This window comes from Ailuropoda melanoleuca, chromosome 9 (assembly GCF_002007445.2).
Source record: "Ailuropoda melanoleuca isolate Jingjing chromosome 9, ASM200744v2, whole genome shotgun sequence".
Taxonomy (NCBI): domain Eukaryota; kingdom Metazoa; phylum Chordata; class Mammalia; order Carnivora; family Ursidae; genus Ailuropoda; species Ailuropoda melanoleuca.
Genome location: NC_048226.1, coordinates 74,541,321 through 74,567,697, shown reverse-complemented (window position 1 = coordinate 74,567,697; position 26,377 = coordinate 74,541,321). Strand labels below are relative to the sequence as shown.

General features: G+C 34.5%; 1 protein-coding gene across 2 annotated transcripts in view; it reads left to right on the top strand.

The window, feature by feature from the left end:
- EIF3E (eukaryotic translation initiation factor 3 subunit E) overlaps window positions 1-26,171 on the top strand; it is a 38,786-nt gene extending 12,615 nt beyond the window's left edge. For both annotated transcript variants that reach the window (XM_002918710.4, XM_034668478.1), the window contains 8 exons: window positions 2,704-2,829; window positions 3,480-3,604; window positions 7,782-7,908; window positions 8,726-8,827; window positions 10,312-10,421; window positions 24,340-24,442; window positions 24,729-24,863; window positions 25,978-26,171. In XM_002918710.4, the coding sequence (XP_002918756.1) occupies window positions 2,704-2,829; window positions 3,480-3,604; window positions 7,782-7,908; window positions 8,726-8,827; window positions 10,312-10,421; window positions 24,340-24,442; window positions 24,729-24,863; window positions 25,978-26,016 (867 nt within the window). In that variant the 3' untranslated portion in view covers window positions 26,017-26,171. The remainder of the gene's footprint in view (window positions 1-2,703; window positions 2,830-3,479; window positions 3,605-7,781; window positions 7,909-8,725; window positions 8,828-10,311; window positions 10,422-24,339; window positions 24,443-24,728; window positions 24,864-25,977) is intronic.
- The last annotated feature ends 206 nt before the right edge of the window (window positions 26,172-26,377 follow it).

The window sequence follows — 26,377 nt, the reverse complement described above, 5'->3', positions numbered from 1 at the left end:
TGATTGGATAGTGCTTAGAAATTATGTGAAATTTTTTTTAAATTTATGTCCCATCTGTGTGACAAAATATTTGAGTAGCTGGGAGTTGGCATATTGATAGGGGCTAACCAAGCTAAGTTTAAAACAGTGGATAATTTTACTTCTCGTTTTCTTTTGTTTAGGTAGGCACTACCATAAAATCTATGTATTTGTTCAAAATCTTGTTAATAGCAAAGATTAAAAATCCTGAATTGGATTTGGGATAAATAATGTCCGTGTTTTACTTATTAGTTATTTACTTTTATTTTTTTGTAATAGCCTTTTTTTCATTTCTAAATTCTTGTCTGGTGGTTGGTTATTCTTTTAAATCTATAGTTAGGGAAACATAAGCTATGAAAGAACCATTGTAAGTATGATCTGAGATTAGAATTTGACTCTCCAGGTGACCTATTGTAGGTCAGTGTTGTGTAAATTAAAGCTGTGTGACACCAGAATCTACCTTTATTTTTAAAAAATTTGATGGCTTTTAGAATACATCAAGGAGTGCATCCTATTTGGTTGTGTTCTAAGAAATGCGTTAATTTGAATGACATGAAGGAGAATTGGTAGGAATTTTTGAACATTTTTGTTTTAAAAGTTACTACAGAAGTAAATAAAAGGGATTAACACTGTATTTTAATTATTTTGTTAAAATCTGCCCTCTCTGTCCCTTTGGTCTGACTTGAAAATATAACCCTTTCCCTCATCCAGCAGCTATTTGAAATAAAAGTGATTTTAAGACGCTAGAACTATTGGCGATCATATTTTAGTAGCGTGATTTTTGTTTTCACTCAATTTAAAATTTATCTCCTGTAAGTTCATGCCATTTTACTTAAAGGTACTTTTCTTTGACTCAAGAAAGCTTAAGTAATGATGACTTTCAGAAGCTTTGGGATCTTGGCTGAAGTTTTGGGTTTGATATGCCCTGTTTGATAATGTTGGTGTAAAAGATGTCTGTTTCATACCGATTTTCAGATACATAATTTATCACATTTTAATGTCAAACTGGGATGTGTCTTGAATTGGTTGTGGTTTTAGAAACATAATTAAAAAAACACAGGGGTGCCTGGGTGGCTCAGTTGATTAAGTGTCTGCCTTCAGCTGAGGTCATGATCCCAGGGTGCTGGGATCAAGCCCCTCATTGGGCTCTGGGCTCTCTGCTCAGCGGGGAGCCTACTTCTCCCTCTCCCTCTGCCTGCAGCTCCGCCTGCTTGTGCTCTCTCTGTCAAATAAATAAAATTAAAAAACAAACAAAGACTTATAGTTTTTGTCTATTATAAAAAAAATTGCCACGAATATTCAAATACAAGTCTTTTTTTGTGGACATATAAGAACCAGTAGTTTCATGAATATGTTTCAAAACTTAATTTATGAAGTTAACGTCTGTTTATTAGAGTTTGCTCAATGTTATTCAGTACATTAGAGTTATATACTACCGTCAAAGTCCTTAATAGGTGTTTTAGGTTTTTGACCCTTATTCCATCAGTGGCAAAAAGGTAGGTACCCTTAGTCCTCCTATTTTGTGATTTATATTATGGTATAAAATTTATAGATTTGGGGGCACCGGGGTGGCTCAGTAGTTAAGCATTGGACTCTTGGTTTTGGCTCAGGTTGTGATCTCATGTGTCATGGGATTAAGCCCCACCCCTCCCCTTATTGGGTTCTGCTCAGCTGGGAATCTGCTTGAAAGATTCTCTCCCTCTACCCCTCCTCCACCCTGTGCTCTCTAAAAATAAATAAATAAATAAAAATTTTTAGCTTTCATAATTAGAAGTGTAATTTTGGACAAATTACACTCTCCATGCATCAGCTTCACCTCTTTAATTAAAATGAGGATAAAAAATATTTACCTTTTATAGTGTTTCTATTAGGATTATGTGAAAATGAACATTTATTGCTTGGTACATATTCCTTTGATAATTACTAATTGTTATTAACCAGTAGACCTGCTTTTCTCTCTCCCTCTAACTCCTTTCATTTGTGTCATAATTTGGGTTTTTTTTAAAAAAGATTTTATTTGTATATTAGCGCGTGAGAGAGAGAAAGAGATCACTAGCAGAGGGGAGAGGTAGAGGAAGAACCAGACTCAGGAGCCCACTCCCAAGACCCTGAGATCATGACTTGAGTGGAAGTCGGATGCTTAACCGTCTGAGCCACCCAGGTGCCCTGCATATTTTTTGTTCTGAAAATAATGCTTTTAACACTGGTGCTGTATCCTAGTTTTAAGTTAACTCTTTCTGATTTAGACTGAATGTCAAAGAGCTAAGTATTTTCCTTTTTATTATTTTTTAAAAATATTTTATTTATTTATTTGACAGAGTAAGAGAGAGAGTACACAAGCAGGGGGAACAGCAGGCAGAGGGAGGAGACGCAGGCTCCCTGCTGAGCAAGGAGCTTGATGCAGGGCTCAATCCCAGGACCCTGGGATCATGACCTGAGCTAAAGGCAGATGCTTAACTACTGGGCCACCCAGGCGCTCCGAGCTGAATATTTTTAGTAAATTAAGTTAAATGGAAATTGAATCAGTTTAACCAGTGTGATCCAATAAGGACTTAGATAATTACTGTTTGGTCTAGAAAACTACAGGTCTTTTAGTAGGCTAGGTGGGTATGTAAGGTATAAAATACACAGTATCTTTTTTTCCTGGAATATTCAGAATATAATTAATTATGATTGCTTAAACAGGTTCCAGCAACAGATAGAAATGCTTTGAGTTCACTCTGGGGAAAACTGGCCTCTGAAATCTTAATGCAGAATTGGGATGCTGCTATGGAAGACCTTACACGGTTAAAAGAGACCATAGATAATAATGTGAGTTATATTTTTCCAGGGTTATTCTCTGAAATTTTTGTGTATCCTTCATACTTTCTGATAAGGAAAACGCTGTTAACTTCTTTTTAAAGGGGGGGGTGGGGGAGGGAGGAATGAAGGGAAAGGAGNACAGTGGGTTAGTGGGTTGACTAGCTTCACTGAATCTCCTTGAAAGAAACTGTTGAGATTTTTTTGGCTCTTAGGGAAGAGAACTCAAGTTTTCATTTCTCTTATAGCTACTGCACCTTTTTTATTTGTACAGTGGAAATGGCATAATACTATTAGTGCCACCTCAGTGATAGGTCCTCAATAAAGTCCTATGTAGAAGATGGCAGTTTTCACCTACAATTGTCTAATAAAACAACTTATGGAGTATTTAGTTCATCCTTTCTTTTAAAATGTTTTCTGAAATGAGTATAATTTATGGCTTCTGTAAAAATGGCTTAGCAGACATTATTGAATCTCAGATCAGGAGGTAATTTATAATGCTGAGGTTCGTGCAGAGGTTCTCGGGAATAGGACTTAGATCATAATGGCCATAGAGCATGCCTCAGAAGGTTCTCATTTTTAACTAAAATTTGGAGATCAGCAATGTTTATTCTCTTTCCTCTTTCTCATATTTCCTGTGTCTGTATTTTTTAACCCTGTAGTCTGTGAGTTCTCCACTTCAGTCCCTTCAGCAACGAACATGGCTCATCCACTGGTCTCTGTTTGTTTTCTTCAACCACCCCAAAGGGCGTGATAACATAATTGATCTCTTCCTTTACCAGCCACAGTAAGTTATTTCACTGTATAATTCTGGCTTTCATTGTATGAAATTACATGGATTTTTTTAAACTTAAAAATGTACTTCTAACATTTGAATTTGTCGTCAACCTTTTTTTTTCCCCGTACGTGGTAGATTAGCTTTTTAATTTAAAAAGTTTACATGGAGCACCTTGGTGGCTCAGTTGGTTAAGCGTCTGTCTTCAACTCAGGTCATTATACCAGGGTCCTGGGATCAAGTCCCACATGGGGCTTCCTGCTCAGTGGGGAGCCTGCTTCTCTCTCTCCCTCTGCCACTCCCCCTGCTTGTATCCTTCCCTCTCTCTCTCTTTCAAATAAATAGACAAAATCTTAAAGAAAAAGAAAAAGCTTACATGTAACTCAAGTAAATTATTTGAAAAAAGTGTACGTTAAGCCTGTTGAAGTGCTATTTAGTGTGCTTCCTATGCGAGCAGAATAGGCATCAAGTAGAAACTCAGGCCTTACCCTAGAACTAAATCAGAATCTGCGTCTTAACAAGATACCAGGTAATACATTAACTAAAGCTTTAGAATTAGGGCTCCAGGCCAAATTACATGGAAGAAATATGTAAGTCCCAGAATCCTTTATATCATTATGCTCAATTACCCAGCTTTTGGTGCTAAGAAATTCACTAGTAAATGAATTAGGTTATTCTATTGTTAGCTACAAGTCATTTTTAAAAATTTATTTTTCCATTTGAGCTTAAGTGCCTTTGAATCTTCTCGTTTCTTATTTGATTAGAACAACAGAAGACAAAACTGCTTGGTGGAACACTAAAGATATTTGAAGATAATTTTTTTTATCTCTTCCTTCAGGCTAAATTTCTATGGTTTTATCAAATGTGTAATTTTTCAGACTCTTTAGTATTTGGTTGCCCTCCTTAGATAACTGCCAGTTTAGCCACAGTCTTCTTAAAATACGGATCTTCAAAATTCTAGGATTGTTTCTTGAGTTTTCTAGATTACAGGGGCAGTGTTAGCTTCTTGACCTGTATGTGTGCATATTCTATAAACATAGTTTAAGATTGGAATAACATCAGCATTTGCTTCATGGTATGGCTTATATTGACTATATTATTAGCTAAACTTCATATGAACATTCTTGAGCCATACTTTTGTTATATGTTAACCTAAATGAAGATATAGTTGTTACATTTCACTTGATTTGTTTATTATTTTCTGTTAAATTATGATTTTAACATTTTTTTCTAAAATGCTTATATATTTTAAGTTATAAAGGTATAGCTTAGAAATAGATGGTGTAATACCATTCTGAATTAAAACATCAGTGAAGATTGAAAAACCTGTTTTTAAGTTGTTTTGTAATTTTCAGAGTCTTGAAAATAAAATCTATGGCAATATTTTTGGATAGGTTGATGAGATAGTCTAAACTGAGTCACATAAATAAATGTGACTTTAATTAATAAATGTATTTTAATGTCCTTTAACTGCTCGTTTTAATAAGATTTTATTTAAAAAGCTGCGGGGGGGGGGGGGGAGGGGAAGAAAGAGAATCTTAAGCAGGCCTCACACCCAGCGTGAAGCCCAATGCCTGTGTTGATCTCACCACCCTGAGATCTTGCCCTGAGCTGAAATCAAGTGTTGAACATTTAACTGACTGAGTCACCCAGGCACCCCATGTGGTGTATTTTTGAATCGTTTTTGTCAGCAGTGAACTTAATTTGTTCCTGTGGACTTAGCTGTTACCAGTCCATGAATTTTTATCAGAAGTAGAATATCTTGGCTTTCTGTACTTAATGATAGTTGGGTGACTTAGCTCGGGGCAAGATTGAATTTTTTCTGAATGAGAAAAATTGCCCTTAAACATTATTATCAAGCCTTGGGTGGCTCTGGAATTAACTTTTGCTGTAACTTGTTAATGTTTCTTAATTCACCCTAAAATTACAAAACAAAATAGTATTTATATGGAAAACTGTATTGCAGTAGTCACTTTGATGACAACTAACATAGCATGAATAACAAGTAATGTCCAGCTGCTTTATATGTTTTCTGTTCTTTCACATGGTAAAACAAGAAAGGAGACCTTCATTCCCACACACATTTATAGCAGATATATTTTTCAAGCTCAAATTATAATTCCAGAAAGTTTTAGACCTCATCATGAGTACAAAGGAAATTTCTGTATTTCAAAATTCACTTAACTGTGCTATTGAATTGGAAGTGATTTATCTGTAGTGTAATGATACCCTAAAGGACAATATCAAAAGAAGAATTTAACAAGAGTTCTAGAATGCCTTCCAGGTGATAAATATGATAAATTAAAATCATATTTCTATCAATTGGTATCAGTTTTTGTGGTAGTATTAGGTTCATGAAAAACATTTACAAAGACTGAGTATGTAAATTTTCATTCAGAACAGCATTAACAGATAAACATTTGCAATAAATTTTAATGTTAGGATCTCTAACTTTGAATACAATTAAGCAAAATTATCCCCAGTAGATAAATGCTGTTCTTCTCATTAGTAGATAAGTTATAAAAAATCATACTCCACTATTAATATTTTGGGCTTTATCAGTAAAATATTTTGGAAATTTTTTTTCTATATAAGTACCTGTACAATATTCTCAATTGTACCTCCTGGTCTGCAAAACCTAAAATATTTATTTCTGGCCTTTTACAAAAGTTTTGCTAGCCCCTGCCATAAACTCTCGAAAAGAGTGGGATCTGATTTCCCAAGAAGTTATCCTCCATTAAAAACAATGAAGATATAGGTGATGCAGTGATATAAAGCTAGGATAAGTAAAATATGTTTAGCATCTTATACAATAAACTTAGTTTTTTAAACCATATGGATAAGTTTATGAGTTCCAGAAATGCTTACTAAAATTACTTACTTCACAGTCAGTATTGAGAAAAGCAGTCCTTTCCTGTGCTTGTGCATGAGATCTCTGGCAAGAGAGTAGTGAGACAAAGAATTATTTGAATGAAGATTGCAATTTAAAAATTTCTGCCTGAAGCTCAGGCTTAATTTAGTTATTTTTTCCCAGAAATTGGTTTATTCTTGAGTGAGTGTTGATTCTTTTTATTCCCTGCCTTGTTTAGAGGGAATTTAAGGAAGGACTAAATATTTTTAATTGTTAGATTACTATCAGATTCTAGTGTCCTCTAAGGAGTTCAGACAACATTTTATGAGGAATCTACAATGTGATTAAATATAAAGATGTATTAATATCATAGTCTAGAAGAATTTGGAAGATAAGGTATCTGAGCTGGATCTTGAAGGATGGCTAGAGTGTAGGCTTTCAGAAAGATGTGTTTGGGGGAGCAATCCATATGGAGTGAGCTTTAAGAAGTGAGAAAAACAGGAAGCAGTCAATGACGGTCTGGTGGGAGATGAAGCTTGATGGTACTTTGGGGTTTATATATTCAGCCAAGAGGAATGGACTTTACTGACATATATTTCCAAAATTGGCATAGTGCTTGACACTCAGAGGTACTTGGATAAAAATTAGGGAGCTATTTAAGGAATTGAGCAGGAGGAATACAGGATAAACACCAGATGACAGAGGGTGGCCAGCTGCTGATCATCAGAATACCAGGATTTGTTAAATATTAGCCAGGGCCCTATTGACATTTGTCTGACATATAATCCTTACTTTCTAATTCCCGGTGCTACCAGTTTAACCAAAGCGTTATAATACTCTGTTTCCTTCTCCCTGTAGTTTTCAGTCTTTCATCCTCTGAATCTTTATTTAAATGCCTCACTTTCTGATGATGATGACTGATTTGCACATAGAAGGTTTTCACACATTTTTTTCCAAAAGGTGAATGACGGAAAGCCATAGCTTAGCAGTCTTTTAGAACAGACTGACAGCATGTATAGGGGCTTTCCAATATCCTTTTACTTAACAATAATAATAGGATTTTTTACCTTGAAGTGAGTCTTCCAGTTCACTTCAAACTGGGGAATACAAGCTGGCATTCTCTGCAGACTTCTGTTTTTTCATTTCCTCGGAGGAGATCGTCCTTATGATAATCATTCTGAAGTATTTTCAGTCTTATGTTACTGAAGCAGCAGAGTGTAATGGGCCATTCAAGTGTTTCTTTAAGTCACACGTGGTTAATTACAGATTTAGAGAAACTGGGTAAGTTATTAATATTAAATTTAAAAAATATTAATGTCTTTTATATTTTTATCTTAGGTATCTTAATGCAATTCAGACAATGTGTCCACATATTCTACGCTATTTGACTACAGCTGTCATAACAAACAAAGATGTTCGGAAACGCCGACAGGTGCTAAAAGATCTTGTTAAAGTTATTCAACAGGTAAAACTAAAATCTTTATTGGGTTTTAAAACGTGTCTAAACTAGATCTAACATTGGTTTCTAGAGTAGGACTCTTGAGGTAAAATGTTTTAAAAATAGGAGAAAGGATACATGCAGTATACATAGAGAAAGAGGAGCCCAGGATACTCAGATGGGCATTTACTCTAATTCCAAGATATACTTACATTAGATGTGGTATGAATGAATACTGCTCTCTGCTGGGTGGATACTTAGTATACGTTGTATATTAGTGTTGCCTTTATTGCAAAGAGTGAAGGAGATTTGGAGCCTGGCACTGTTTCTTGGGAGATGGCTTACCTACGTAATTCCAGAGTAGTGATCTTTACTTAGGATACAGTATTAATAGTCCCCAAGTTGTAAAAAAGCTTCAGCCCTACTGATAGATTTTTAGTGAGTTTCTTAGCAATAACTGCAGCTTAGAAAAACAGCTTACTTATTTTACCTAAGAATAAATGTAATACAAAAAGACAGATTCAGCAGTGTATGAATACCCTTATACTTGGGGATGTTCATCACTGTTTATTGACTAAGAGAGACTTTTGGCAATAGAGGAACTTGAAAGCCTTTGGAATGGTTCTAGGATGAGCATTTAGAGAACTCAGTCTGGAAGGCATTATAAGCTTAAGGTGTGGCCTGGGATCAGAATATGAGCAGTTGCTTCGAGAAGATGACACAAGGTAATTTGCTAGAAATTAATGGCGGAGGAGGAGAAAACAGGAAGATTGGGATATTCTAGGGGCAGTCTAACAAACAGTGTTGAATCTGATCCAGCTTGACCTTTGACTTAATTTTACAGGAGTCTTACACATATAAAGACCCAATTACAGAATTTGTTGAATGCTTATATGTTAACTTTGACTTTGATGGGGCTCAGAAAAAGCTGAGGGAATGTGAATCAGTAAGTATGAATTTTTTACTTATAAATTAATAACATTCTTTAATGTTTGGATATTGTAAGAGTTAACTTGCAGTGTTTTATTAAAGTAATTATGTCAGAAACAATCTTAAAATATGATCAATGGTTTAGAACTGTGCTAGGGTAAAGACATTTTTAATGTTACTGCCATATGTGTATCCCTTTTGTTAGTAGTTTGTTAAAACATTGGTGGCATTATAAATTCACATATATGCCCATAATTCCGTGTCTTATCCTATATAAGTAAATACGTGAAGTACTTCATATATATGTATAAGATTGTATAAAATTGCACATCCTAACTGTGAATCTCAGTTTGTTTCATAAGTGGGCCTATCTTCAGAATTTTTCACATGATTGTACTTCACATTTGCTTTAAACCAGTAAAACTATAAGGGTGTGAATTTTTTAGCAATAATGTCTGCTGTTGATTGGTAGAAACTAAAGTACCTTGGAGCAACTGAAAGAGATTTCTGGGGTTTTTTTAATGTTAGTTTGCAGAGTTTTAGGAAATTAAACTAAAAACTTACCTTTTAAATGCATTTACCAAATCCATTTTGTCAGTTTCATTTTTTTTTTTTTTTTTTTAAAAGATTTTATTTGACAGAGATAGAGACAGCCAGCAAGAGAGGTAACACAAGCAGGGGGAGTGGGAGAGGAAGAAGCAGGCTCATAGCGGAGGAGCCTGATGTGGGACTCGATCCCATAACACCGGGATCATGCCCTGAGCGGAAGGCAAACGCTTAACCGCTGTGCCACCCAGGCGCCCCTGTCAGTTTCATTTTTGAACCTGAATGTTAACACAAAATACAAAGAGTTTGTTGAAGGACTAAGATTTTATTTCTCTAAGGAAAAGAAAATTATCATGTAAGTATAACTTCAGAGGTGATTTTCACACATTGGACAAAATATAAAATAGACTCCAATGTGATAATTTGTGTTCATATAGTTACATGCAGTGTTATTATGTATTGGTGTATATTTGCTAAATATACACTAATGAAGTTAAAATATTCTCTTTTAATTATGGTACAATCTGTGGAATAGGAGCCATACCTTAAATTTTTTTCCTTTATTTCCAAGTCTACTTACTTCACAGAAATATGCATATTAGTCTGTTGTAACTATTTTAAGCTAGAAAAGATATGTTATCTACAAAGCATTTGTGTAGGATAATGGACAGGACAAAGCTACTTTGTCACAAGGTCGCTCAAGTCGTCAGTAGAACAAGAAAACATGGCAGTGCTGAAGGTTTTTTCTTGTACCTTTCATTTACTTCTTTAAATTGTTAGAGGCTTGAACATAGTGTTCTAGAAAGTGCTGTGGTATGTAGAACTTGTGATATTAGGTGAGAGAATTGTGGTAACTGGAACAATAAGTAAAGCACACAGGAAGTATTTTGGGTCACATTTTTTAAAATTGCTTGTCAGTGCTATTAATTTTTTTGTTATATTTTACATACATAGGTACTTGTGAATGACTTCTTCTTGGTGGCTTGTCTTGAGGATTTCATTGAAAATGCTCGTCTCTTCATATTTGAGACTTTTTGTCGCATCCACCAGTGTATCAGCATTAAGTAAGAACACCCTGATTTGATTTGCATTTTTCTACTTTTAAATTCCTGGAAATTTCCATTGACTGTAAAATTACACTTAATAGGATTCCAGTTAATTGGATTTTTATTTTATTTCCCTTTGCTTTAGAAGAAAAAGAAAACAATCTGATAGTGATTTATTAAAAATCCTAACTTTTGTTTTTTGGGGGGGATGCTACAGACTCAGAAATACCTTTAGCTTCTGTGTGTGTGTGGCATAGCATGATTTTTAAAAATGGTAACTTCAAGGCAGTATTATGATTGTCAGTTAAGCTTTTTAAAGAGTGCTGTTATGTCCTAAGTAGGAAGAAAAGAGAACTAGCGAGTTTTAGAATGGTTTCAACAGGAGTACAAATAAGGAAGAAGTTAGCCCTTAGTGAATTGGAAATACTGTTGAAAGACCACATTTGGTAATCATTGAAGTTAAAATTGAGTTTTTTATTTAATTATATATTTGAATTCTCATATAGTAAACTCCTGTGACATCCTAAAATGTTGAAACATGGAAAGTATGGTGAATTTCAGTTGAAATTTTCTTTGTTGTGTGAGAAAATTATTGGCAGAGAAATTGTGAAACTTATGTAACCTATTAGAAACTAATTTTACATATTAGAATTTGAAAAATAACTAGCGCCTTTTTGGCCACAGATGAAGTCAAACAGTAAATATGCTCCGTAAATGTTTAAAAAATTACTTTAATGTTTGCCTCTTTGGAATTTCGTGTAGACCAGAGTTTTTCTTTAGTGCCATTTGTTTTTGCTGAGGCATCCGTACTTGTTTGCCTGATTTTACTGGGTTGTTATTGAAGTGGTTTTTCAGAGTTAGTAGTGTAGTGTAATCATGGGGCTTTTCCTATGAGAATTTAAAGCCTTGACCAGTTTTATTAGTACTTTATTATTGCTAGCAAACATATAATTTAAAAAATCTGATTCTCTTAAAGAATACATGCAGATTCCTAATATGTCATTGGTTGTGAAATAAAGAGATGAATCATGTGGGATGCTAGTGGACAATAGATAACTGAATTCTTGCACTTTTTTTTTTTTTTAAAGATTTATAATTCAGCCTTGTGAAAGAGGGGTGCTAATATTTTGGTTTTTCGTTGTGGCCTTTCCCCCATTTCTCATTACAATATGGTCACTTGGGTGTTTTGTTTTGTCTAGAACTTAATTATCCCTGTTATGACCCTTTTGAAAGCAAATTCTCATTTTTATATCTTCAGCACCTAGTATACTGACTTTGTACAGTATAGGTATTCAATAAGTATTTGTTAAATGAATAAATTTCTTTTCTTTGTATTAGTGAATTTGTATTTTTGGCCATGATAATGCTTTTTCACTTGGGTGCTTGCTTCTGAGGTACCATGAGTAAGAAGGTTTGTTCCAGTTCTGACTTGTTCCCTTTATTAACTCTGGGACCTTGTATTTGTTGTTTTAGGTTTATGAGATTCAGTTTACCGTGTTTAACAGTAAAATAAAGTAGTTGTCCTGTGTACTCGAGAGAGAAGTATAGCTCAAAGGAAGTAATAGAGTGGGGATAATGCTTCCAGAAGCTTTTAGGTGACTTTATCATTACTTAAGAATTTTTTAAAGCTGATGATCAGTGTAGTTTTTATGTTTTTCCTTGATTGCTGTAGTTCTTTGATTCCTGTAGTTTTTTGAAAGTTTTGGACAAAGTCTAAAACATTTTCAGACTAAAGTTCTGTGGCTTTCTAAAGTCCAGAAATCTTTTCTCTTTTCCAATGATAGTGTTTCCTTTTTATTTTAGTTGTTTAAATGTTTTTGACTGCCTGTGGAATGTTACCTAACTCAGGTGATTTTGAATATATATATTAATGCATTTTCTTCAAATATTAAGAATTTTAGAGCTGGAGGAAATTAAGCTTAGAGAGTTTCTGACCCAACAGTGCACAGTTACTGAATCACCAACAATAGGACTTTTTTCTGCAGTGATGGAAATGTTTTTACATCTGCATCGTTCAGTGGTAGTAGCCAATAGTCATTTGTGGCTTTTGAGCGCTTAAAATGTGGCTCAGGTTTCAAGTTCTAGAACGATGGTTTTTAAATCGTGTGTGTGTTACAACTTGTTTTCAGATCTGGCATTATAATGTGTGTGTGTGTGTAAGTCAGATCAGCGCCCCTTGATGCTGTTTAGCCTAAATCTCTATTCAGCTTTCCTTCCGACTGCCGAAGCACTTCTGTGGAACCCTAAGACTCCTGGAAACACCATTTTCCCAAAAAGAAAAAAAAAGATCCAGTACAACTCCTTTGTTTTCTAGTGGTTTTGTAGCTCCTTATTTTATAGCTGGAAAACTTAAGGCTCAGAGACATTAAGCTGCTTAGGTCTTATTTAATGACAGAGCCTGGACTAATAGGTCTCTGACATTCATTGTATTTGTACCTCACTATAAAATCTTTCTTTTTCATTGTGCACAATTGATATTTTTAGAAATACCAGATTTTGACTAATTTGCCATTAGTCTTTTCACTAAAAGCCAGAGGATAAAGATGGAAACCATAAGTCATTGTTTAACTTTGTGTCTCAGAATCATTATACGGTTTTGTTTTGTTTTACGAATGCAGATTGCCTGAAGCCACCTCAGACTTTTGGATCAGATTTTCTGAGTATGCTCTATTATGATGTGTAACAGAGCTACACTATACCTTCAGAGTAGTTATTCCAAACCACATCCAGGATTAAGAACCTGCATCAGGTTGCCAGTTTTTAGGCACACATTTACAGCCTGTTAAAGTAATGGAAAGAAAAACCAGTGATTTAATCATTTTAGTATATAAAGAATTAAGAATATAGGGGCAAAGTAGAATATATAGCTTCAGGTGAAAAAAGAAATAGTCATCTTAGAGCAACGAGATTTCTGTAAGGTTCATTGGCGGGAGAGAGGGTGTATCCAGTGGGACTTAGTCCAGGGACTAGGCTTTTTTAAGAGAGAGAGAGAGAGCTTGCAAGCAGAGAGGGGGTGGTGGGGAGAAAGAAACAATCTTAAGCGGACTCTGTGCTGAGCGCGGTGTCCCCCAACACAGGACGCCCATCTCATGACCCTGAGATCACAATGTGAGCTGAAACCAACAATTGGATGCCCAACTTATGTCTTCCAGGAGCCCCAGTTTTTTTTTGTTCAAAGCTGTTTTAATGGGTTAGGAATATGGCTTAAAATAATGTTAGGCATTTAAGTTGGGCTTTTATAAATAACAGAAAACATCTTAATTCAGACTCCAAGGATTTGAAATCTATGATAATGATCAACCAAGCTTAATGTTTACCTTTAAACAGTACATGGCAAAAAATCATTGTTCTGTAATCCAGGTTTTGAACCTAGCTATACAGAACTTATAACAGCAGTAACTTAAAAACGATAGATTTTTCTGGCCTCACTGCAGACCTTCTGAATCAGAATTTCTAGGATCAAGGTGAGAATCTGAGTTTAAATCTTCCCAGGTACAGTCAGCCTTGGGTAGAAACATTGCTCTAAATTAATGATTTGTAGTCCTCACAGCACCTTAGCATCAAGTGAGAAGCTTTTAAAAAGAAATAAACAAAAATAAGGGATGACTGAGGGATGGGTACCTGAATGGCTCAGTCAGTTAAGCATCAGACTCTTGATCTCAGTTCAGGTCATGGTCTTGTGGTTGTGGGATTGAGCCCTGTATGGGGCTCTGCGCTTAGAGCAGAGCCTGCTTCAGATTTTCTCTCCCTTGCCAAGTGCTGCCACCACCACCACCCATCCCCACTCACTCCAGTACACCCTTCTTAAATAAATAAAATCTTAAAAATAAATAAATAAAAAATAAGTGGTGACTGAGCCCAACCCCTAAAAATCTGAAACATTCTCTGGGAGGAGATCTTGGCATCCAAATTTTTTTAAAGTTCCTCTAAGTAATTCTGATGTAAAACCTCTTTTCTTAATTACTAAACCTTTTATTTTGAGGTGGTTATAGATTCACATGCAGTTGTAAGAAATAAAGAGATCTCCTTTGTTACTTACACAGTTCGTATTTCCAGTATAACATCTTGGAATAACATCTCACAAACTGTAGCAAAATACCACGACCAGCATGTTGACATTGATATATTCTTATCTGTTAACCATTTCTATAATTTGTCATTTTAAGAATATGCAGAAACTTTTTTAAAAGGTAATGTTCACCTTTCCAGAAAGGGTGAATACACTATGTGTCATGATTATGATGTAATTAATAATAGCAGTATAACTAGTACAGGTGTTCAAAGAAGGAAATATTACAAACGTGAATGAGTGGCTCTTCTGATTAAGCACTGGTTAGAAGATAGGGAACACACCCTCAGAGCTTTAAATCCAGACGAAGAAACATACTAAATAAAGATAAAATTACAAATTATGTTAGGTGTCGTGAAGAAAAATATAGAGTAATTAGAATGACATGAACATAATTTGTGTGTTGGAAAATCAGAGAAGTAATTTAGATTGAAGCTTCTCAGTGAACCCAGATAACTCACTAAATGGAATATTTTTAAGCTGCAAAGTACTCTTTTCCACTGTATACTAATTATGACAAATTATTTCATTCACTAGTTTGCACTGACCTAACTTTGCCTCTAATTAATCTAAAATTATTTGATATTCTATCTTTTGGGGGGATTGAGGGGGAAGGGTTTGTCTCTGTCCTATTTTAAATGCTGAAGAGAATAGTACATATTATAAAAACCTTATAGTTTATTAAACAGCTCTTTCTATTTGTGATTTGGAACATTCTCAGTTGATAGGTTTCTTGACTAATGGCTGTAAGCACATGTGATAGTCATATCTTTATAAAAGTGCATACTAAGAATGTTTTTATCAGTTTATATACAACCTTATAGATTTGTAGGATAAGTTACCAGTCTGTTTACCGTAAAGTATGCAACATCTGTCAAAAAAGATTACTATGGTGGGATTTAATTTAGTATAGCTGAATAGTTTATCAGATATGGTGTGTGTCTGAAATTTAAAAGCTGTTCTAGAATAATTCTTGGACCGGTTTTCAATTGTAGATAAAAACAAAGTATGGAAGTAATATTTTGAATGTGTGTGATAAACATGTTGGAGCATACATTTATATAATTTTTCTTTAGAGAGTTAGTTTGGCTTTTCACAAAAGAAGGTATTTGCCAACTACTCTTCATTTCTTTAAGTTATGAAGTCATTCTACTTCACTTATTTTATTAAGTAACATTTTAGATCTTAATATTTTTCTTTAAGTTCTTATTACTACACAGCATTTTATATTCATAATTATGCTTCCTGGTATTAAAGAGAAATAGAAAGGTGCATTTCCAGATGGAGATAAAATAGTTTCAAAAGGCTTTTTGTATTTTTATGTTAACTATAAAGTAATATGTGGCACACCTCAGACATGTAGGTTTGGTTCAAGGCAACTGCAATAAAGTGAATATCAAAATAAAACTAGTCAAATGAATTTTTTGGTTTCCTAGTGCATGTAAAAGTTGTGTTTATATTGCAGTCTTTTAAGTGTTCAGTGTAGCATTAGTCTAAAAAAAACAATGTGCATACCTTAATTAAAAAATATTTCATTACTAAATAATGCTAACCATTATCTGAGCTTTCAGTGAGTCATAATCTTTTTGCTGGTGGAGGGTCTTGCTTCGATTTTAAGGGCTACTGACTGATCAGGGTGGTGGTTGCTGAAGATTGAGGTTGCTGTGATGATTTCTTTGGACAACAGTTAATGTTTTCCACATCTCTTGGCTCTTCCTTTCACAGATGATTTCTCTGTAACATGTGATGCTTTTTGATAGCATTTGACACAGAACTTCTTTAAAAATTGAGAGTCCGTTCCCTCACCCTGGCCACTGCTTTATCAACTAAGTTTATGTAATATTCTAAATCCTTTGTTGTCATTTCCAATAATCTTTACGGAGAGTAGATTCCATCTCAGGTAACTGCTTTCTTTGCTTATCCATAAGAAGTAACTCCTCATTTGTTAAAGTTTTATCACAAGATTGCAGCAATTCAGTCCCATCTTCTGGCTCCACTTCTCATTCTAGTTTTCTTCCTTTTTCCACCACATCTGCAGTTACTTCCTCCACTGAAGTCTTGAACCTTTTAAAGTCATCTGTAAGGCTTGGAATTAACTTCTTCCAAACTCCTATTAATATTCCAGTCTTAACTCTTCCCATGAATCACAAATGTTCTTAATGGCCTCTTAGTGCAGAATCGTTCCTTTAAGGTTTTCAATTTACTTTGCCCAGATCCATCAGAAGAGTCACTATCTACAGAAGCTGTAGCCCTAGGAAATGTATTTCTTAAATAATAAGACTTGAAATGATTCCTTGATCCATGGACTGTAGAATGGATGATGTGTTAGCAGGCACAAAACATTAATCTCATTGTACATCGCCATCAGAGCTCTTGGGTGACCAGGTGTATTGTCAGTGAGCAGTAATATTTTGAAAGGAATCTTTTCCTGAGCAGCTCTCAACAGTGGGTTTAAAATATTCGGTAGACTATTTTGTAAACAGATGTGCTATCATACAGGCTTTGTTGTTCCATTTATAGAGCACAAGCAGAGTAGCTTTGGCATAATTCTTAAGGGCCCTAGGATTTTTGGAAGGGTAAATGAGCACTGGTTTCAACTTAAAGTCATCAGCTGCATTAGCCCTTAATAAGAGAGTCAGTCTGTCCTTTGAGGCTTTGAATCCAGTCATTGACTTCTCCTCTCTAGCTATGAAAGTCCTAGGTGGCATCTTCTTTCAGTATAAGGCTGTTTGCTCTACCTTGAAAGTCTGTTGTTTGGTGTAATCACCTTCCAATTATCTCAGCTAGATCTTCTGGATAACTCCTTGCAGCTTCTACATTAGCAGCTTCTTCTTGGGTACTTTTATGTTACAGAAATAACTTCCTAACTTAAACTTCATGAACTAACCTCCACTAGCTTCAGACTTTTCTTCTGTAGTTTTCTTACCTCACTTAGCCTTCCTAGAATTAACAAGAGTTAGGACCTTGCTTTGGATTAGGTTTTGGCTTTAGGGAATGTTGTGCCTATTTTGTTCTTTTTTTTTTCAGACCACTGAAGATTTCTCCCTACCAGCAATAAGGCTGTTGGCTTCTTATCATTCATGTGTTCTCTTGAAAAATTATCTTGTCCCCCATTAATTTGAAATGCTACCCATATCACAATTTTTTTTTTAAGATTTTATTTATTTATCCGAAAGAGAGAGAGAACGCAAGCAGGGAGAGCGGCAGGCAGAGGGAGAAACAGGCTCTCTGCTGAGCAAGGAACCCCATGCAGGACTCGATCCCAGGATCCTGGGATCATGACCTAAGCTGAAGGCAAATGCTTAACCCATTGAGCCACCTATGTGTTCCTCCATATCACATTTTAAATTCTCATTTGTATGTGGGGCTTTTTCTGAACCCTTTTTGATATGTTATAATTGTCTCTTCATTCCTGAGTCAGGACCAAATAAGGTAGATTTGTAACGTGTTTTAGTATTCACTATACTCCCTAGAATCGATAAGTGCCGTTTTCCCCCCATTTGCTTAGTTTTTTTTCTTACTGTCTTTATTATTAATTCCACTAAAATACTCTTTGCCAGTTTATAAATCTCTTTCAAGATTGATGATTCTATCAGTTATATCTCCTGGGGAAAAAATCTGGACTTGTTGTTCTCGATGCCTTGGTGAATACCTGCCTCCCTTTGTCATTTGTTCTGGGGTTTTCTTTAGCCTGTGTCCCATGATAGAGCTCCAGTTTCATTGTCTTCCTTTTTTCTTTGTTACTATCATATTTTGATAGCTTTATAAGGAAGATTGCTTTAGAGGTAAATTTTTCACATCAAATAATGTTCACTTTACTTTCATACTTGTATAATGGTATTGCTAGGCATGGTACTCTAGGTTGAAAACTACTTTATTCCAGAATTTTGAAGACATTGTTCTGGCACTTTCTAGCTTTCTGCTTTAGAAGTCAGAAGCCATTTTTATCCCTGGTCATATACTTTCCTCTCTAGCAATTTGAAGGTTTTTTGTGTTTTTTTTTCCCCTTTACCCCCATTGTTTTGAAATTTCACAATGATATGCCTTAGTATAGGTTTATTTTAACTCTTCATACTAGACTCTTTTAATTTGAAAATTCATGTGCCAATTCTGGGAAATTTTTTAAATTATTTCTTCAGTGATTTATTTTCTTTTATGTTCACTGTTTATTCTTTTTGGAACTACTGTTGTTTGAGTATTGGACCTCCTGTACCAGGCTTCTAATTTTTTTTATCTTTTCTCTCCAATTTTCCATCTCTTTGTCTTTGTGTTCTACACTGTGGGAGATTTTCTCAGCATCTTCTTCCAAGTCTTCTGTAGGTTAAAAACAGATCTCAAGTCACATCTTTCAGTTCTTATTTTATGGGTGCAACTACAATAGTTTTTAATTTTTCAAAGGATGCTGATAGTCTTTTGTTTTAGTGTTTTTATTGAGCTATAATTGATATATAACATGTTAGTTTCAGGTGTACAACATAATGATTCGTTATTTGTATAATTGTGAAATGATCACAGTATAATTATCATCCATCATCATGCGTAATTGCAGATTTTTTTCTTGGTGATGAGAAGTTTTAAGATTTACTCTCTTAGCAACTTTCAAATATGCAGTACAATACTATTAACTATAGTCACCATGCTGTACATTATATTCCATGACTTATTTTATTACTAGAAGTTTGTACCATTTGACCCCCTTCACCTGTCCCTCCTCCCACCACCCCTAGTAACCACCAGTCTTCCCTGTATCTATAAATTTGATTTTGGTTTCTTTTTGTTTGCTTTATTTTAAGATTCCACATATAAGTGATATCATATGGTTATTTTTCTTTGTTTTATTTCACTTAGCATAATGCCCTCAAGGTTCATACATGCTGTTGCAAATGGCAAGATTTTATTCTTTTTTCTTTTTTTCCCATTTTCTTTATTCGCTCATCCATCAATGTACACTTAAGTTGCTTCCATGTTGTGGTTATTGTAAATTAACTGCCGAGAACATGGGTGACATACATCTTTTTGGGTCAGTGTTTTGTTTACTTTGGATAAATCCAGAAGTGGAATTACTGGATCATATGATAAGTCTATTTTTAATTGTTTGAGGAACCTCTATGCTGTTTTCCATAGTGGCTGCACCAGTTTACATTTCCACCAACAGTGTACAAGTGTTCTCTTTTCTCTACATCCTTGCCAACACTTGTTATTTTTTGTCTTTTTTTTTTTTCTTTTAAAGATTCTGGTTATTTGACAGAGAGTGCAAGAGAGCACAAGCAGGGGGAGCAGCAGGCGAGGGAGAAGCAGGCTCTCAGCCCAACCAGGAGCCTGATGTAGGATTCGATCCCAGGACCCTGGGATCATGACCTGAGCCGAAGGCAGATGCTTAACCAACTGAGCCACCTAGGCGTCCCTATTTCTTGTCTTTTTGATAATAGCCGTTCTAATATGTGTGATTTTGATATCTCACTGTAGTTTTGATTTGCATTTCCCTAACAATTAGTGATGTTGAGCATCTTCTCATATACCTGTTTGCTGTCTGTATGTCTTTTTTTGGAAAAATGTCTGTTCAGATCCTCTGCCCATTTTTTAATCACATTACTTAGGGGGTTTTTTGCTATTCAGTTGTAGGAGTTCCTTATATATTTTGGATATTAGCTTCTTAGCTCTGTCATTTGCAATATCTTCTCCAATTTGGTGGTACCTTGCCCTTTCATTTTGTAGATGCGTTCTTTTGCTATGCAGACTTTTTAGTTTGATATAATCCCACTTGTTTATTTTTGCTTTTGTCATCTTTACTTTTGGTGTCAGATCCAAAAAATCATTGCCAAGACTGATGTCAGGGAGCTTACCAGCTGTGCGTTCAAGTCTTTAATCATTCTTTAATCCATTTTGAGTTAATTTTGTCTATGGTGCAAGATAGTGGTCCAGTTTCAGTCTTCTGCATGTGGCTGTCCAGTTTCCCCAGCACCATTTACTGAAGAATATATAATCAGAGAATATACAATTCCCCATGGTATATTCTTGGCTCCTTTGCTGTAAATTAATTTAACATACATGTATGGGTTTATTTCTGGGCTTTTATTCTGTTCCATTTTGTTTTTATCAGTACCATATTGTTTTGATTAGTATAGCTTTGTAATAATTTGAAATCAGGATGTGTGATACCTCCACCCTTGTTCTTGCTCAAGATTGCTTTGGTTGTTTAGGGTCTTTCATGGTTCCATATATATTTCTTACTTAACATATTCAATATGTTGTTGTGTCACTTGAGAAAGGAGTGCTCGTCAACTTAAAGATACGTATAAGGGATATTTACACAAAATATTTAAATGTCTGCTTTAAGCTGCCTGTAGACAAGGTTGAGATTTTCTTTACAATATGAATAATCAGGAAATTACTTTTGTGCTTAATATCTTGATCAAATTAGATATTTTTCTCCGAAATTCTGTATTTTGAGATTTTGTCTTTTAGTTTATTAATAAGCTGAATTATTTTAAATAAGACAAGCATTGTATAGGATAACTTAAGCCAACTTTTTCTTTTTGAGCTTAATAGGATTTATATTCGTGTTTTTAAATCTTCACTATTTTTGCATAAAATCAGACTGTAAGAGAATTGTTAATTTTGAGGATTTCTGTCATTTAATTTCTTTTATTCTGTATATTTTTCTGTTATTTAAAAGAAACTGGACTCTGGCCACGTTCACTCTCAGAATGATTGGTAGCCTAGATAACCTGAGATGTCATCAATAATTTACTAATACTTCTTGGACCTTATTTCAGGTTTTGCTTTGACCTGATTTAATACATAAAGGATCAACAAGTACAATGCAAAGCAGTAAATCCCCAAAGTAGGATTATGGGTCAGAGCTTGCAGATATTTATGGGTCTTGATGCATGTTGCCATATTGCCCCAGCGATGTTGGAATATGAGACAGAATATGGATGTAAAGAAAGGAAGGATGAAGAATTCTATGTGGAGTTATTATGCAAAATAGACTTTTCTTTCTTTTATGTTAAAAATCTGACCTTAAATATTTCCTTAAATAATATATCCTCAAGCCTCCAGACTAGAACTAGTAAACTCTTTTGCATCTCACATAGCTCCTTCCACTTTTTCACCTTTATACTTTGATTAGTTTATATATTTTGGGGATGAGTGATTGTCCTCTACTCCCCATCTCCTGGCTTAAACTTTATAAAAGTGGGAATAGACTGTATTTTGTCATTAGCATCTAACAGTTCATATTGTGTTGAATGAATGGCAAGAAAGGAAGATAATTGGTTTGGTTTGGCTGGCATGTGGTACTCATGGGGCAGAATAATGAGAGGTTGGAAAGTGAGGTTGTAGCTAAATTGTAGAGAACCATGAATGAGAAATTTAGAAGTTTGGATTGTATTGTTTTGGTAGAAGGGCTCTGTTAAAGTTTTGAAAGGAATTTGGGCATAAACTAGTTAGTTGGCAATTATGTAAAATAGATTAAGGAGAGACTAGAGAGGTAGATTAGTTAAAAAACTGGGAAATAGTAATGGAGCCTAGAGGGAGTGACCAATTTAGAAATCATACAGTAAATATTTATTAATTGCCTCCTGTAAACTGTGCATTGTGCTGATTGCTGGATAGATAGCAGTGAACAAAGAAGCTATGGTGCATGCTCTTTAGAGTATCATGAAAGCAGATATTCAACAGAAAAAACTACAGCTATTATGACTGCTCCAAAGAAAATAGGGCTATGAAAGTATCAAACAGATATGTTATAGTTTGCAGAGGTGTCTTGGAAGGCTGATGAGGGTACTGATTTAGCTGAGACTTATTTAACAGCTAGCCAAATGAAGAAGAATTTGGATGAGCCTTTTAAGCAGAAGGCAGAGTATATGCAAAGCCCCTGAAATGATTAAAGAGCTGGCATGTTTAATGAACAGAGAGGTTTAGAATGGCTGGTGGAGAGGAGTCTTCCCTGCAAGAGTAGAATGGTTAGATAAGAGGCAGTGGTTAAAAAGAGAATTCTAGATCTCAGTTGTATATGACAGCAAGAAGAGGAATCCAAAAGAATACCTAGGCGTCAAGACTGCATGTTTCATTAAAATTTTACTTAAACAACCCTCATAAACAGGTTTTATATTATAATTAAAAAACATGTTTATAATACCAACTCCACATAATTTGTAGCTTACTGGGAACAATTTTTCTGCTCTTTAAAACAAAATATAGTGATCTTAAACATTGGAGTTTTAATATATTTAGTACAGTTTCTTTTGTGCTTTTCAGAGTAAAGTGCTTTTGGCCTCACTTTAAAGAGTTGTGTTTTGGTGGATGCAGGAGACACATAAAAGATAAATTGCTATAGGACGTGATAAAATAATGAATATATTTTGGAAAATCTGTTCTTCACCTTTAGAGTTGAACTTTTAGGTAAGACTATCAGATATTTGCTAACTATAGCAGTGGAGAGACAATGAAATTTACACATTTCTAAAATAAGTCAGGCACCAGCAGGAAACACCAGCTGCGGGAATTTTTACCAGTCAGAAAAATGCCTTCTTGTTTAAGTGCATTGACACAATTCCCTATTTTTTAGTAGCTTAAATAAAAGGAGGGTTAGTAGAGAACAGTGATAAAGAAAATAAAATGAAATCCATGAAATTGAAATAATAGTCATGGAGTAATTGTTCTTTATTTTTGCTGAGAATGTGTACTTAGAACAAAATTGATAGCAAAAACACAGAGAGCAAAATTTTGACACATAAATCCAGGGAGTTTTATGGTTGAGTTGACTCATATTCATCATCAAGATGTTTTTAACTCCAGGCGTATTTTAAGGATAAATTTCAAATGATTATATCTTTGTAGATTTAGTTTGTAATTATTTCATTGATGACCTAACTTAATTTTTATATTTTGAATGAAATTCTATTAACTTTTTTTCAATAAATGTATAAAACAGAAATAGCACAGATACTGTTAGTCTCATGAGCTCTGGAATTACATAATTATGTGATTGCCAATGTCTTGACCATATTTTAAAATTGGGAAAGCTATCAGATCAGGACTTTTAGTTTATAATGTTCTAAGGAAAGATTTTATTATTGGTATTCTAGTTCTCTTCATCAGACGAGTGATAACATTAGAGGACCTGGCAAGTATATAATGTCTTCAGTGAAGAGAGGTGAAGAGAGAACACTTAATGTTTAAACACCTATACATGCATACCTGCATACTTTTCCATCAGCTGAATGATTTACTTACCTACTACCGAGGGATTTTTGTTAGTCCTCATAAATTAAATCCTGCAATGGCCTTTTTCAACCCGATCATCTCCCTTGCTCCTTTTCCTCTCTCCCTCTCTCTCATTCTGTGTATATATTTGTCTTTCTCTTTCCTCTGAAATTCAGTGGCCACTTAGGTTATCTAATGTGCAATTCCCAGAGTGCCCTCAGAGTTTACAACACAAACATACACACTAGCCGTAAGGTTTGATTATTTCATTATATTATACTTATCACTGATGTTCCTTGTAGTAGATTTAATTTGTGTAATCATTATGCATCATAAAACCTTTTTCTCCCTTAGATCGTTATTAATTGAGCACCTGCTAACTGTAAGGTACTGTTCTAGAAGCCAGAAGATTTCTGTAAATGTGAAATATGATCCCCTCTCGTCAAGGATCTTACAGTCTGGTTGGTGAAATGGGATAGGTCATGCACAGTATAAGATAATAGCACAAACATGAACAATGCGGTTATTGAGTCATACTGTTTAAAAGAAGGTGATCTATAAATACCTGAAAGTCCCTATGCAAGTGTGGTTCAAAGACTATGTACATGAAACTAAGTTTTTAGACTCTGTTAACATCATTTTTACTTTTTTCATTAGCATGTTGGCAGACAAACTGAACATGACTCCAGAAGAAGCTGAAAGGTGGATTGTAAATTTGATTAGAAATGCAAGACTAGATGCCAAGATTGATTCTAAATTAGTGAGTATTAAATTAGTTATGCTACATCTATAAATTGCTGACTGTTTTATTACTTTTTTGGGAACTTTTCTGTAGGACATTTTATTCTGTTCTGTCAAAAGAGTTTTTGCTATGTGTTAAGGCAACAGCAGCCACCTGTTTTTTGTTGCTCGAGGAATATTTCATCTCTGTACAGTGCATGAAAATGTGTACAGCAGTCATGTAGTGTTGTGATGTCATGCTCATGACCTACCTGAAAAACTCAGTTGTAATATTACAGGATCAATTTCCCTCTGTCTCATTTTAGGGTCATGTGGTTATGGGTAACAATGCAGTCTCACCCTATCAGCAAGTGATTGAAAAGACCAAAAGCCTTTCATTTAGAAGCCAGATGTTGGCCATGAATATTGAGAAGAAACTTAATCAGAATAGTAGGTCAGAGGTAAGAACCACACATTTTCTATTTTGTCTAGAATTTATCAATAACGTAACATAATTATTACTGGACTTCATTTGAGAACATACTAATATATTGGTTATGTCTGATTTTGTATTTCTGAGGGTGTGAACATTGTTTTAAAGATCTATTACTAAACTGAAAAGAATTTTTCTTAGATGTATTATATGTGTTAGTTAAGGAAACTGAAAAAATTGTGTTCCTAGTTTATTATATCTGTTTTTCTTTCCTTTCATTCTGCCTTTGTGACTTCTTTGACTCCTTTTCTAAGGGTTTACAACACAACATTTTGATACTGGCATGATAACTTACATGTGTAGACTTCTTTCAAGTGGTTGAAATTTGTCTTCTTTTTAAATCTTTTTAAATCTGAAGGAATACTTGTATAAAAATGTTGATCTTACTATCTGTTAGTGTTGATCTTTAAAAACTTGATTTGTCTGATACTCGTATTTATGTCAGAAAAATGTATCCCCCCTTTTTGGTAGAGTTTGTGCATATTAGATATTACAGGAACTTGAATGGCCTTGTAATTTTGGAATCCCAAACCAGCTTTAATGCTTTTTAGCCATTATGGTTATATGTAACTGGAGGATAGGAAGTTTTTATTTTTAGGAAGCCCAGCTGCTTCCTAAAATAGATGGACGTTCAGAGACCTCATGTGATTGAAGTTTTAACAAAAGATTCATGTCCTTTGACTAGTACTTCAGTTTTAAAAGAGAGGAAGAATTGGGAAATTATATTTATATCTTTTTCCAACCCAGTTTAGAATAATTCAACCTAAAACAACTTTTATATAATGTTCTTTTCTGTATGCTTAAGGGTCAATTTATATTGACTTTCGTTATAATATTGGTGATAACTGTCATTGTTATACTTTATAATTGGTCAAAACCTGGTTTAGATGGTTTTTTTTTTTTGATGTATGTTTTTTTGTTCTAAGTGGCACAGTTGACATTTAGAAATTGTGGAGGTTGTTAAAATCTTAGTGGTTTGGGCTGGAGTACTAAAAGGAAACGCTAGTATCACTTTTTTCTAAGTTAGCTTTTTCAGAAAGTACTTTCTTCTCACCTTGTCCATTTTTCTTTGTATGTTTTAGGCTCCTAACTGGGCAACTCAGGATTCTGGCTTCTACTGAAGAACTATATAAAGACAAGATGAAAAAACTATAAAATAAAGATGAAATAATAAGACCATTATATAAAGGGTGATCTACATTTTAGGAACAATTAACATACTGAGTATAAATTTGGGGGAATTTGAATAAAATTGGCTGTGTTTCATTTTATCAAATTGTTTTTAATGTCCTTGTGTATCCAAGTGTGTGTTTTTTTTTAACTTTTCATTTTGGAATAATTATAGATTCACAGGAAGTTGCAAAAATAGTAGGGAGAGGTGTCATGAAGCCTAAACTTGTTTACCCTAGTTTTTTCATCTATGTTACTATAATACTTATCAGAACCAGGATAGAGACATAGGGACAATGTGTACAAATAGCT